Genomic DNA, 15,592 nt, shown 5'->3' with positions numbered 1-15,592 from the left:
GTAAGGCACAGAAACGGCTGAGAGGTTTACCTGTCAAGTAAGCTGATTTCTCGGCAGGGAGGTGGAGTCACTGCCCGGCTTTTATGGGTTGAGGTGATGATGATGGGATGTGTGACAGCTGTCAATACCGGTGCTCCTGATTGCTCCTGAGAGGCGACTGTGCCCTCTGGTGCCTGAAGCCTGCCTTCAGGCAGGGCGCCCTCTGGTGTTGGGCCAGCAGTACCTCCTCTTCTGGCGGCCCATACAACAAAATCATTGTATTCTGTTTTTATTACCTCCGCCAAGGAGGTTATGTTTTCAGTCGCGTCTGTTTGTTTGTTGGTTGGTTGGTTGGTTTGTTAGCAGGATTACTCAAAAAAATCCTCAATGGATTTCAATAAAATTTTTACCAGGGGTGTATCTTAGCCTAACTTAGAAGTCATTAAATTTTGGTTATAATCCGGAACACAATCCGGATCCAGCAATTTTTTTAAGGATCCTTTATCATTGCAGGATAGGGCCAAAAGACGGGTCACAAAGGCTGAACAAAAATTAAGTTAGGACACAACAATAATTTAGCATTTGGATCTCCTCATTGAATAAACATATTAGAAAATAAAAAAAAACTTGTGTAGTTCATGCAGTTTCTCCTTATAAACACATTTGCTGAAGATCTAAGGGTTTAACCACTGAATCTGAAACATGATGGTAGATGCGTGAAACGACGTGGAATAAGTCTCTTTGCCAAAGGGTATTCCATGTGACGTCAGTGATCCTATGGCCTTGGCGGAGGTTTGCGCTCTCCGAGTGCTTCTAGTTTACATTTTACACAGTGTCCCAACTTCACTGGAATTGGGGTTGTATATTATCTGGGTTTCTAGACGTTGTTCTTGTGTTTGTTTTATGTAAATATACAAGAAGCTGAAGGAATATATATCCTAAGTGTGCTTAAACATGCATTAACCATTTGTGCCTTTTTCCTTTTTAGATCCATTTAATTATGCTTTATCTTTTATTGAGCTAAGAATAACTTGTTTCATTCATGAGTGTGTTTTAATGTTTAAGAAGTGGTCATTTACACATCAATAGAGCTTATTGCTGTTGAAGGATATATTAATTATATGCGCATAGTAATCAACATTTATCACTGCTTATTCATCATGTAATCAATAGTTTCCTCCCACATCCAAAAGACACGCAGGTTAGGTGGATTAGAAACTTTAACTTGTCTGTAGGTGTGCGTACGGGTGTGAATGTCTTTGTTTGTCTATATGTGACCCTGTAACAGACTAGCGTCCTGTGTAGGGTGTACCCCACCTCACGCTTTATGACTGCTGGGATAGGCTCCAGCCCCCCGCAACCCTTAATTGGACTAAGTGGTTGAAGATGAGTGTTAGTGAGTGTGTGTGTTTAATTTAAGTCTTAAATGCTCAAAAGAACATTACATATCGTGTCACCTACACTTTAAGGTAGCCAGTCTCTCATTGGGCCCAGCCAAGAACAAAAAAAGTCTTCCTTCTTCTTTCAAAAACTTCTATTGCAGAACTTCATTGTCTGACCTCAATCAGTAAGCTATTCTAAGGTCTTGGTGTGCTCAATTAAAAATTATACTTGACCTGCAGATTTTTCTAAACCTTTGGGACACACAGCAGGCTGTTCCCCTGTGATCAGGCCTGGATCCAGACCGGTTTGGACCGATGCAGTTGCATCGGTCAGATTTTTTTATGCATCGTTCGTCATTGGTAAAAAAAATCTCAAATAATCCTGAATAGTGCCGAACGTGTCCCCGCGGTTAACACAGCTTTTGATTTGATCCCACAATGCACCACGCAGGTGTACACAGGAAAATTCAAATCGGATCAAACATAGTGTCAGTCCAGTCCAGTCGATGATCGTGGCATCCAGGAAAAAAGCTGTGTAAGGAAAATTGGACGCTTATTTCAGCAAGAAATGGTGAGTGGTTTATAAATAGTTTTCAGACAATAGTGTGTTTGAAAGGCATTCTATGATGACTGAAATTACATTTTCTGTTATGTGGGCCGCTGAAGAGGAGGTACTGCTGGCCCACCACCACCAGAGGGCGCCCTGCTTGGAGTGCAGGCTCCAAGCGGACCCTGAGGAAGTGACAGCTGTCATTCATCCCCTGCACCAGCTGTCACTCGTTCATCATCATCATCACCATCTTAAAAGCCGGATCGGGACTCCACCTCCTCGCCGAGAAATCGACTACCGTGAGGTACTTTCTCTGCTGATTAACACGTTGTGTAGGATTCTGAATTTCTGTTGCAGCCGGTATCCTGTGGTGTTTACCCTTATCTGGGAAGTGGCGTGGAGCGTGACGACGACAACCGCGCTACAAGATAAGTGGACACACTAGGAGCTGCACGAGTGTGTGATTTGGAGGTGGAGGTTCTCCTCCTACTGTGCACAAACTGTAGACCACTGAGTGTAAGGAGTTACACTCATTCATCTTTTTTCTGCTTTCTGCCAGCAGTACCAGGGTCGACAGCCGAAGACAGAGGTCACCTGGGGATTCGGGACTTGGCGGCTCCGGTGTTCTTCAGACCGTTGGTGGTGGAGGCCGTGTGGGACGCGGTCTCTCTCTCGTCGGGGTCTTCTATCTTCGAGCCTGCCCACACGTCACCTGGTGTTCATTGACTTTGCAATTTCTGTACATTTAGTTGTGTTTTGTCACAACAGTAAATTGTTACCTTTTGGCTTACTCATTGTCCGTTCATTTGCGCCCCCTGTTGTGGGTCCGTGCTACGACACCTTCCCAACATTTTCGGTGGTTTTCTGACCATACATGTCAATCTATATGGATTGTCCGTAATTATATGGATTTTTCCGAGTTTCAGAGGCATACGGACGTACAAATAAAGTCGGATATTCAGGGTTTGGTCTGCAGCGGGTCTATAATCAACTGTTTCTGCAGCGCGACTCCACTTTGAAGCATGAACCATTGAAGCAATGCTTTGATCCACTAGCTCGTTGGTTCTTTGATTCACTGCTCTTCAGAAGCCGCAAGTCCGCCTCTTCACCCCTCTCAAAGCCAGTAAAGTCACTTTTGTGTGGATTAAAGTCACTAACTGGGACTCTTGTCTTGTTGCAGTCAAGAAACGAGAATTGTCCTCCGTTCCGTTGCTCCAAACGCTGCACGGCTCTCTGCCGAGACAGAGTCCGGTCGGAATTAATAACTTCAAAATAAATCCCTGCTTTAAATAAAATGACACCTCTTACAAATGTTGTAATACACACAAGAAACTGCAATCGACTAAAATGTTTTTTTTTCCTCCCAAAATGAGACGTGCTGTATTTATTTACAAATTACATCCTGACGTGCAGCACAGCAGCTGTAAGAGCTCAGCTCAGATATACAGAAAGACATTCATGCCAGTAATGTCTGAAAGGAAATGCTTTTGACAAAAACTACAGATTTTCTTTATTCCTATTTATGTGTAGAGTTTTGTTATAGTGTTGTTGTTTTAGGACATCATATTTATACAAATAAGAAGTGTTCACATTATATGAAGTATAATAAATATATTAAAAGAAGTGTGACAGTGTATGTTGCACACAAATAAAAGAATGAAGATTATTGAATAACAAGACACGTACGATTTTTTTTTTTTTTATCATTGGGCAAAAATGCATCTGTCAGATTTTCACTGTGGATCCAGCCCTGGTGACCATCCAAATATGATGATGCTTTGGTTGGAAACTTGTACTCTGAGGTGGGATTGGGGTTTGCAAATGTCACTTTTGGTGTGTAACTAATTCAGCATGTGATTTTAGCATTAAAGAACATTTTATGGCGTTACGGCCAAGTGGTTTGTACACTTGTTTCCAGAGCAGCAATTTCAAGACCGCCCCTGCCTATTCTCCACTTAATGTGGAGCTGCATCAGGAAAGGCATCTGGTGTAAACTGTGTGCCAAATCAACATGCAGATCCACCCGGTCTGCTGCAGTGACCCTGAGTGAAAAAGGACGAAGCTGAATGATCTTCACTGAAAAAATTATGAAACAACACTGTTGATAAAATGAAAAGTAGTAACATCTAGTTTACTAAAACTGCAGCACAATGTTATTATTATTTTTTTACTGTTTAAAAATGACGTTTGCTTATAAATGAAAAACATAAGCCCCAAAGCTCCACTTCCGGTCATGAGAATGCTTATTTTGATGCATGCTGGGATGTGAAGTCTTTTGTTTCTTCTACGTCAGTTGTTCTTGACTGCAGCTTTTCATGAAAAACTCCACTTCCCATGAACACCGCTACTCTCCGTGTGCCGAACAGGAGGCACAACTGTCACATTTGTTTGGTATTTTTTGGGCGGATATTGTGCGCTTGTTTTGTGTCAGATGCCTCAGCCTCGTTTAGTCGAAAAAAGTTTCATGTTATTGGCAGTAAGACGGTTTTCTGCAGTGAGGAGATGGTAGCGGGCTGTTCTGGCGTTAGCTGAGTTAGCTGCTTCGTCTTCACACAGCCATGGAGGAAGTAGACAGAATTCTGATCCACTCTCTGAAACAAGTGGGCACGTAAGTTTCACTCAAATCTTCAACTGTAATCTGATCCAATATGCAGCCACAGGCTCCAGGAACGCGTGCACAGCGCACTCTGCTAATGGAAACATATTGTTGCAGTTTTCTGTCCAATATAAGTTGTGTGTGTATTTCACATGTACTTATGGACCTTCAAAATAATAATAAAAAAGAATAGCAGAGCTCTGTGTTCCTTTGGTGAGCATTTATTTTGATACTGCAGGTCTGAATTCTTGCAGCACTGCCATGAACCGCTTTTTAATTTGATTTTTTTCCTGTGCAAAAGGCCATAGAGTTATACTGAAGATATATATCAAAGATATTTAATATAATTCTGTGAGAAGGACACACTCCAGGTTTTCCTCATCACTCGTAGGTGTGTTTGCCTTTTAAAGCATTTTTCTTTATTTGCCTCTCACATGCCTGGCAGCTCCTCACCATCTGACCAGGTCCTTTAGGTCCTTCAGACTTATTTTCAGTAAAGTGGTTCTTGGGAACATTAGCATCACTAAAACCTTTCAGCTTCTGGGGGGCACCGGGGCACCAACTCCCCCATATCCCCATAACCTTTTAAGCATTTTTCTTTTTTGCCTTTGAGCTGACCCCCCCCAATTACTGCCACTTTAAGCATTTTTTTTTATGTAGATTTAAATTAATAATCAAAGTTTTCATCTAGTTAACAGTAGGGATGTACAATATGGCCGAATTATCATAACTCAGTATTGTCATATCAATATGACATACGATATGATAGTATATCGGCTAATGTTAAAAATATAAAGGTTTTAAAAATTTTCGGTAGAATTTTGGTAACCATGCTAAAACTAATATTTGGACTGTATTGAATACAGAAAGTGATGTTGCCAATTTTTCTATAATGGTTTAGGTAGTTTTTTGAAACCATACGAGGTCTGTTAGAAAAGTATCCGACCTTTTTATTTTTTTCAAAAACTATATGGATTTGAATCGTGTGCTTGCATCAGACAAGCTTGAACCTTCGTGCGCATGCGTGAGTTTTTTTTCACGCCTGTCGGTTGCGTCATTCGCCTGTGGGCAGGCTTTGAGTGAGCACTGGTCCACCCCCCTCGTCGAATTTTTATTGTTTAGGAATGGCGGAGCGACTGCCGCTTTGTTCCATGAAAATTTTTTCAGAAACTCTGCCAGACAGCCAGATGGAAACCATTTGGAAGATTCAGATGGCTTTCGGTGAAGATTATATCGGTATCACACGGATTAAGGACCATTAAAACTGGATTAAAAACGGCCCACGGCGGCCCAACTGGCCATCGACAGGCTGGAACGAGCAGATCACTTCCAAATTTAAGGCTCTGTTGATGCAGGACGTCCTGTGACTAGCAGAGAAGATCAGCACTTTATCGGCACATTCCACTGTTAAAGGAGATTTTGTAATGAAAGACGTGCGGACGGATTCGCCTGTCGATGGCCGCTCGGGGCCATCGACAGGCCGCTGTGGGCCGCTTTTAATCCAGTTTTAATGGTCCTTAATCTGTGTGATACCGATAGAATCTTCACCAAAAGCCATCTGAATCTTCCAAATGGTTTCCATCTGGCTGTCTGGCAGGGTTTCTGAAAATATTTTCATGGAACAAAGCAGCAGTCGCTCCGCCATTCCTAAACAATAAAAATCCGACGAGGGGGGTGGACCAGTGCTCACTCAAAGCCTGCCCACAGGCGAATGACGCAACCGACAGGCGTGAAAAAACTCACGCATGCGCACAAAGGTTCAAGCTTATCTGATGCAAGCGCACATGATACAAAACCATATAGTTTTTGAAAAAAATTAAAACGTCGGATACTTTTCTCACAGACCTGGTATTCAAATGTGGTGTTAAAAACCCTAATTTTCTACATGCTGTTTCTATGTAAGAAGATAACTTTAACAAAGAGCTCACAAAATATAATGATGAAGCATGGAGAAATCAACAGGAAGTCTGTGAAGCACACAGGACATTTCTCCTGCTGCAGGAATTTGATGAAAAACACAGCGTTGAGCCAATGTACAAGTGGGCATGCATGTACATGAGACAGGTAATGGCCCTGATACAGTTTCACCGGGCAACCCGTGAAGGCAACTGTTCCTTTACTTGGGAGCGCTTGAGAAACTGTGCACTTACTACTTCGCCTACAACCGACTGGATTATGCACAGAACATACCTGAATACATTGCTCGCATGTACCAACTTGAAACCGCAGACCCAGAAACCTGGCAGGAGTTTCTCAGTGGGAACTTCACGGTCAACACAAAGAACAGTGTGCCATTCACTTGCATTGGCATGGATCATGCCATGAAACACATGAGCAAGGTTACCAAAGGGCAGGAAGGCATATCGGGAATCACAACATCCACTCAGACTTTGCTCAAGTTTTGTCTCACAGGACCTGAGCTAGCAAGGCTCTCTGAAGAGATTGAGCAGCTGGTTACAATTTCTGACAGAGCTACAGCACAGCACCATCACTGCCTCTCCCAGGCCAAGGTTGTACGCCAGGAACAGGCAATCACCAAACTGAAGGCTGCACTAAAAGAGTGCCATCTCTTTGGTCCCAGGGATGATGCTGACAGGACATCTCATGATCACATGTTTAAACTCACGTCTAAGGAACTCATTCCCGAGAATGTGCAACAGAGCATCGTATCAACAGAGTAAGTTGGGAAGGATGCCTTTAGACGGTTCGTAGAACGGCAAATCTGTAGGACAGGAATGACAAAAACAAAGTTGCTGACATGGAATGCAGCTGCCACAGAAATCAAGGTGAAAAGTGGGTCAGAAGTAACGACACTCAAGGCATCCTTCTCCCTGTTTGCCAGAATGCTCCTCAAAGCCAGATCATCGCGTGATGACATCAACTTAGAGGAAGTCATCGGTACTCATCAATCAATCAATCAATCAGTTTTATTTATATAGCGCCAAATCACAACAAACAGTTGCCCCAAGGCGCTTTATATTGTAAGGCAAGGCCATACAATAATTACGTAAAAACCCCAATGGTCAAAACGACCCCCTGTGAGCAAGCACTTGGCGACAGTGGGAAGGAAAAACTCCCTTTTAACAGGAAGAAACCTCCAGCAGAACCAGGCTCAGGGAGGGGCAGTCTTCTGCTGGGACTGGTTGGGGCTGAGGGAGAGAACCAGGAAAAAGACATGCTGTGGAGGGGAGCAGAGATCAATCACTAATGATTAAATGCAGAGTGGTGCATACAGAGCAAAAAGAGAAAGAAACACTCAGTGCATCATGGGAACCCCCCAGCAGTCTAAGTCTATAGCAGCATAACTAAGGGATGGTTCAGGATCACCTGATCCAGCCCTAACTATAAGCTTTAGCAAAAAGGAAAGTTTTAAGCCTAATCTTAAAAGTAGAGAGGGTGTCTGTCTCCCTGATCTGAATTGGGAGCTGGTTCCACAGGAGAGGAGCCTGAAAGCTGAAGGGTCTGCCTCCCATTCTACTCTTACAAACCCTAGGAACTACAAGTAAGCCTGCAGTCTGAGAGCGAAGCGCTCTATTGGGGTGATATGGTACTATGAGGTCCCTGAGATAAGATGGGACCTGATTATTCAAAACCTTATAAGTAAGAAGAAGAATTTTAAATTCTATTCTAGAATTAACAGGAAGCCAGTGAAGAGAGGCCAATATGGGTGAGATATGCTCTCTCCTTCTAGTCCCCGTCAGTACTCTAGCTGCAGCATTTTGAATTAACTGAAGGCTTTTCAGGGAACTTTTAGGACAACCTGATAATAATGAATTACAATAGTCCATCCTAGAGGAAATAAATGCATGAATTAGTTTTTCAGCATCACTCTGAGACAAGACCTTTCTAATTTTAGAGATATTGCGTAAATGCAAAAAAGCAGTCTTACATATTTGTTTAATATGCGCTTTGAATGACATATCCTGATCAAAAATGACTCCAAGATTTCTCACAGTATTACTAGAGGTCAGGGTAATGCCATCCAGAGTAAGGATCTGGTTAGACACCATGTTTCTAAGATTTGTGGGGCCAAGTACAATAACTTCAGTTTTATCTGAGTTTAAAAGCAGGAAATTAGAGGTCATCCATGTCCTTATGTCTGTAAGACAATCCTGCAGTTTAGCTAATTGGTGTGTGTCCTCTGGCTTCATGGATAGATAAAGCTGGGTATCATCTGCATAACAATGAAAATTTAAGCAATGCCGTCTAATAATACTGCCTAAGGGAAGCATGTATAAAGTGAATAAAATTGGTCCTAGCACAGAACCTTGTGGAACTCCATAATTAACCTTAGTCTGTGAAGAAGATTCCCCATTTACATGAACAAATTGTAATCTATTCGATAAATATGATTCAAACCACCACAGCGCAGTGCCTTTAATACCTATGGCATGCTCTAATCTCTGTAATAAAATTTTATGGTCAACAGTATCAAAAGCAGCACTGAGGTCTAACAGAACAAGCACAGAGATGAGTCCACTGTCTGAGGCCATAAGAAGATCATTTGTAACCTTCACTAATGCTGTTTCTGTACTATGATGAATTCTAAAACCTGACTGAAACTCTTCAAATAGACCATTCCTCTGCAGATGATCAGTTAGCTGTTTTACAGCTACCCTTTCAAGAATTTTTGAGAGAAAAGGAAGGTTGGAGATTGGCCTATAATTAGCTAAGATAGCTGGGTCAAGTGATGGCTTTTTAAGTAATGGTTTAATTACTGCCACCTTAAAAGCCTGTGGTACATAGCCAACTAATAAAGATAGATTGATCATATTTAAGATCGAAGCATTAAATAATGGTAGGGCTTCCTGAGCAGCCTGGTAGGAATGGGGTCTAATAGACATGTTGATGGTTTGGATGAAGTAACTAATGAAAATAACTCAGACAGAACAATCTGAAAGGAGCCAAAGATAACGATACGTCTTTGGGATGGTTATGAGTAATTTTTTCTCTAATAGTTAAAATTTTATTAGCAAAGAAAGTCATGAAGTCATTACTAGTTAAAGTTAAAGGAATACTCGGCTCAATAGAGCTCTGACTCTTTGTCAGCCTGGCTACAGTGCTGAAAAGAAACCTGGGGTTGTTCTTATTTTCTTCAATTAGTGATGAGTAGTAAGATGTCCTAGCTTTACGGAGGGCTTTTTTATAGAGCAACAGACTCTTTTTCCAGGCTAAGTGAAGATCTTCTAAATTAGTGAGACGCCATTTCCTCTCCAACTTACGGGTGATCTGCTTTAAGCTGCGAGTTTGTGAGTTATACCACGGAGTCAGGCACTTCTGATTTAAAGCTCTCTTTTTCATAGGAGCAACAGCATCCAAAGTTGTCTTCAAAGAGGATATAAAACTATCGACGAGACACTCTGTCTCACTTACAGAGTTTAGGTAGCTACTCTGCACTGTGTTGGTATATGGCATTAGAGAACATAAAGAAGGAATCATATCCTTAAACCTAGTTACAGCGCTTTCTGAAAGACTTCTAGTGTAATGAAACTTATTCCCCACTGCTGGGTAGTCCATCAGAGTAAATGTAAATGTTATTAAGAAATGATCAGACAGAAGGGAGTTTTCAGGGAATACTGTTAAGTCTTCAATTTCCATACCATAAGTCAGAACAAGATCTAAGATATGATTAAAGTGGTGGGTGGACTCATTTACATTTTGAGCAAAGCCAATTGAGTCTAATAATAGATTAAATGCAGTGTTGAGGCTGTCATTCTCAGCATCTGTGTGGATGTTAAAATCGCCCACTATAATTATCTTATCTGAGCTAAGCACTAAGTCAGACAAAAGTTCTGAAAATTCACAGAGAAACTCACAGTAACGACCAGGAGGACGATAGATAACAACAAATAAAACTGGTTTTTGGGACTTCCAATTTTGATGGACAAGACTAAGAGTCAAGCTTTCAAATGAATTAAAGCTCTGTCTGGGTTTTTGATTAATTAATAAGCTGGAATGGAAGATTGCTGCTAATCCTCCGCCTCGGCCCATGCTACGAGCGTTCTGGCAGTTAGTGTGACTCGGGGTGTTGACTCATTTAAACTAACATATTCATCCTGCTGTAACCAGGTTTCTGTAAGGCAGAATAAATCAATATGTTGATCAATTATTATATCATTTACTAACAGGGACTTAGAAGAGAGAGACCTAATGTTTAATGTCTACTCATGAGTTCTTACACACCAATGGGACACTGCTACAAGCAGATGGGACCCTTCACCCTACAAATGACGAGTAGTGTGATCCACCTTCTGGAAAGTCTTGTGCACAGTGCCAATGAAGAGACATCAAGTTCTGAAGACCACCTTGATAGTTGATGGAATGGCTGTACTGCACAAGCTAATGGCTGTACAAAACATTAAGACAGGAAAGGAGCTTGCCACAGAATATGTCAAGCTTATCGACTCAAGAGCTCAAAGTTATGCTGCAGTTTGGGTTGTCTTTGACAACTACACCAAAGCCACCTCACTAAAGGAAAGCACTCGAACGGAGACGTGGCAAGGTGAAGGAAGTCCGATCCTTCAAAGTTGAGGATTCAACCCTGATCAAGGATAAGGTCACATTTCTTGCAAGTAATGCCACAAAGGACTCACTCACCTTCTACCTGGCTCAGCAACTGATTGACAACAGTGCATTGAAGTTGAAGCTCGTGACTGTCACACGCAACAACGTGATGGTAAACTACGACTGTAACGTTGCTACCAGTGTCGGTACTCCAGAGGAAGCCGACACACTTATGATCCTCCATGCTGTGGAAATTGCAACTTCTGGTGACACTGTCCACATCTATTCACAGGACACAGATGTTCTTCTGTTGGCTCTCCGTAGAGTGCCTCAATTTGGCAGAAATGCTGCACTCATCATGGGTACTGGAGACCGCCGCCACACACTTCTATTGCAGCCTATCTGTGATGCTCTTGGACCTAGAAAGGCAGCTGCCCTCATCAACTGGCATGCACTGGCAGGGTGTGACACCACAGGGTACATCAGAGGAAACGGCAAGGTGACATGTTTCAACACCTTTATGGCTGCAGCACCCAAGGTGATTTCTGCCCTCATAAACCTGGGTGTTGGCGATGAGCCATCAACAGAGGTTGCTGGTGGCTGTGAAGCATTTCTGTGTGCCCTCTTCTGCCCAAAAAGAACAAAAGTTACACAAGCCAAAGATCTGATCTGGCTATTGTTCAAGCAGTTGAAAATGGACCAGGGAGTGGACAAACTTCCACCAACACCAGGAGCCTGGTCCGAACACATTCGACGAGCTCATCTGCAAGCGAACATCTGGACTCAGGATATCATTCTGGAGCTAGTCATCCCTGATCCACTCACTCTAGGTTGGAATGAAGAAGATGGTAAATTGATGCCTGTGCTGTCCAGAGAGTCTGTGCCTGTGGTGCAAGCAGCCAATCTTCAATGAAGTGTACCAGACAGTGCTCCTGTAAGAAGAACAAGCTTACTTGCACAGAACTCTGTCACTGCAGAGGAGAAGAGGACATTTGGGCCAATAGATCATCTCTACCACCAGATGACGACGAGGAAGTTGATGACAATGAGAACTAGCCCTAATACATATGGCCAAAAGAATTGACAAGGAAAGACACTTAAAGCTAAATGAAAAGATGAAAAACTATATAAAGAACATTTCTATCGTGTTTTGAATACTTTCTTAATTTATTATAATAAATAACTAGAGAACAATATTTTTTAGCAATTGCATTCAATATGTCTATTACAGCCAAATGGTTTAGCTTTCTGGGCCACTTTCCCCCATTTTTCACACTTAAATACATTTCCTTTCTCAAAATACCCTAAACCCCCTCATAAAAATTGGCAACATGCCTTTTGTTATTTTATGGAGTATTTAGAATAAATTAAATGCGTTTTTTAAGATTCTACCCAAAAGTTTTAAAAAATTACATACGCCGATAAACTATGACTATGATTTGACACAAAGTGCAGCAACAGTGAAAATTAAACATTCTTAAACAAAACAGTAATAATACCACACTCATTTTGCACTCATCATAAGGTTAGGATACTGTGCCCTCCAAAAGTATTGGAACACTTGGAATTTCACACATTTTAATTTGTTTATGCCATTTTAAATTCACGAAATACAAAAAAATAAAAAAAATAAAAATTTCTAAAATTCCTCAAACTCAAACTGAAAGCAAATCTGTAAAACTTGATAAAACCTGTAAATAATAATCAGTTTTATTGCCAGTTTTCTTCAGACAAGTCAGGGGATGAAACATTAACATTTCCAAGTCACTGACTATGTCTTGAACTTTATTTACATCAGTTATGAAGAAATCAAAACATCAAATCTAGTCTTTCATCTCAATTGTACTTTCTGTCAAATTGTAGCTGAACTTTCAGGTCTTATTTTAAAGAAAATCCTCCTCTACACAACTTCATCAGAGAGCTGGATTTTAGATTTTTAATTAATTTATACCAAGTTGTAGAGATTTGCTTTCAGTTTGAGTTAAGGAAGATAATTTTAGAAAAATGTATTTGAAATGGAATATACAAATTTAAAATGTGTGAAATACCAAGAGTTCCAATACTTTTGAGGGCAAATGAGAAACAGTGAGAAGCAGCATCTTAGATCTCATATATACAGCAGCAGATAAGAGAATATTTAGAGTGGAATCCTGCAAATGGTGATACAAACATCCAGTTTGGCACAAATAATCCATAGACATGAACTCTTAAAAAAAACAAAAAAAAAACTGATTGTTCACTTGAATTTTCAAGAGGCAGCCAGGTAGGATTCAACTGAAGAATTACACAGGGGTCAAAATTAAAAGATGCGCCAATCATATAGAAAACTACACCACATTATTTGCCTGATCATAAAGATTCCAAAAAGGTATAGTTTTGTCAATCTGTGACTGAATGTTATGGAGTTATGAGGTAAAAGCAACAAGAATGATGACAAAGGTCAGTTTCAGTTTGTACAAATTATTGGTTGAGTTAATCGGGTTTTAATTAAATTCCGGGCTTTTGCCCGCATCTTGCAATATATTCGTAAATTATCCTGTATTGGGTACTTTTTGAATTTTCTTAAGGCTTTTTTACAGCACTTGACAGCTTCATTACAGTCGGCATTAAATCAAGGATTATGTTTGCGACATTCCGTACCTGATTTTGGTACCGTATTTGTAGCTATATCAAGTAATGTGCGAGTAAATAAAATCAAAGGATCCTCTTTATCCTAAAAACATTCAACAGAAATATCATGTGTGTGGTCACTGCCACATTAGTCACCATGAATATTCCACTGAAAATCCAGAAAAATATTTGGTGAACAAATAGATAAATCGATAGGTGTCATGGAACCAGAGGCTGGATGGAGATATGTTGGAGAATCATCATTTCAAAGACATAAATCAAAATGAGCAAGTGTCAGTTCGACAATGTTACCTAATCTATTTGAGTTTTGACAGCCCCAAAGAGAGCTGTGGGCATTAAAATCCCCTACTAACAAAAATGGCACTGGAAGCTAACTGACCAGTCCGTCTAATTCAACTTGTGTAAGGTCATACCTCGGTGGAATATACACCGAACAAATAGTAAATGTGCAATGAAGAGCAGGCATTGAATTGCAAGAAGATGCTATGAACGCACACTCCATACAGTGGTCTTATGCACACATGATACAGGGTTCTCCCCAAAAATGTTTAGTATAGCGGTGCTGTTGGCAATTATTACCCGAGGCGGTGCACGTTGTGAGTCATTTTGACTGGTTTTAGATGCATTGAAAGCAAGAATAATAGACAAAAAATTTACACTTATGTTGTAATATCAAAGTTCTTTTTTGTATTTTTCTGTCTATGCTAAGAAAATAAATTACATTGAAAAGTTAAAAAAAAAATGACACACTGTACCTGTCCAGAGTTTTTTTTTTTTTTTCTGTCATGTTGACAGTTTAGCTTTTTTTTTTTTTTTTTTTTTTTTTTTTTTTTCCTCAATGTTTTTGAGTGGAATTGTATACTTATTAAAAAAAATATATATATATAACCCCTAATTGTCTTGTTTGAACAAGAGCTAAATCTGGACAGATTTGATTGTCAAATCAGAATCAAATTTATTGCGAAGTAAGTTCTCACATACAAGTAATTTGATCTGGTGACATTGGTGCATAAACAACAATAATAAAAAGAAAATGAAAAATAATTTTGGAAGAAGTAAAGGAGTAAATCTGCTCTTTTAAAGATGAATTGATGGGGCGAGCGAGCAATTGCACAAACAGCCTGGCTGGATTAAAAAAAACTACTTGAGAGGTGTGACGGCGCTGTCAGAACACTGATGGTGCGGCGCCGTTGTTCATTGTCTGGGGAAAACCCTGTGATATCATGTTTTCCGATTGTCCGCTGTGTGGAGAGTGGCGGGAAAAACGGAGGTGCGATACAATTTGTAGATGAGAAAACAACTTGTCCAGTTGGACAACGATTTGGAGCTATTGCTAGTCCGATCACATTTTACACTTGTCCCGGACAATCGGACAAGCGTTAATGTCAATGGTAGAAGAGTTATTTTAACTGCGACAGCCTGGAGATTCATACGAAGCTCAAGAGCTTCACGAGGAACACCATTCCTATTCAATATAGAGGAACCCCAAATAGGTCTGCCGTCTTCCAAAGAAGCACTCGTTTTATTAAACATATCATAACCTCTAAATGAAACCTTATCTGAATCACTCAAAAAGGTTTCTTGTAAACAAATGACATATGGATTATGATCAAGTAGAAGACAATTTCTTCAAAATTAGGCTTAAGCCCTCGACAGTTCCACTGTATAACGGCATTTTCTTTACCCGAATACATTTAGGTACCATCTGATCTCGGGACAACTGGAACTTTCGAGGGAGGATGAGGAACAGGGGAAATATCCATGTCTACATCACCCTCAACTTGTAAAATATCAAATTTATTCTTGGCCAACAGTGATTCCGAAATTTTGATGCATGGGGTTGAGCTTTGCTTTTACCTGTAACTGACTTTTTAGTCGGGTGAATACTACAGAAGAATATTGAACAGGCTCCCGTGTTAAACTTTGACTGCGGTGGTCATCCTTAGTTGT

The 15,592-nt window shown here is 40.6% G+C and overlaps 1 protein-coding gene across 1 annotated transcript in view; it reads left to right on the top strand.

Annotated features, from left to right (window-relative positions):
* Window positions 1-4,268: 4,268 nt before the first annotated feature.
* ccdc22 (coiled-coil domain containing 22) overlaps window positions 4,269-15,592 on the top strand; it is a 134,237-nt gene continuing 122,913 nt past the window's right edge. Inside the window, exon 1 of the mRNA XM_034173463.1 lies at window positions 4,269-4,519. Coding sequence (XP_034029354.1) covers window positions 4,470-4,519 — 50 coding nt within the window. The 5' untranslated portion in view covers window positions 4,269-4,469. The remainder of the gene's footprint in view (window positions 4,520-15,592) is intronic.

The sequence above is a fragment of the Thalassophryne amazonica genome, chromosome 6, assembly GCF_902500255.1.
Source record: "Thalassophryne amazonica chromosome 6, fThaAma1.1, whole genome shotgun sequence".
NCBI lineage: Eukaryota > Metazoa > Chordata > Actinopteri > Batrachoidiformes > Batrachoididae > Thalassophryne > Thalassophryne amazonica.
Note: the sequence above shows the minus strand (reverse complement) of the source record. Positions and strands in the feature narration are given on the sequence as shown.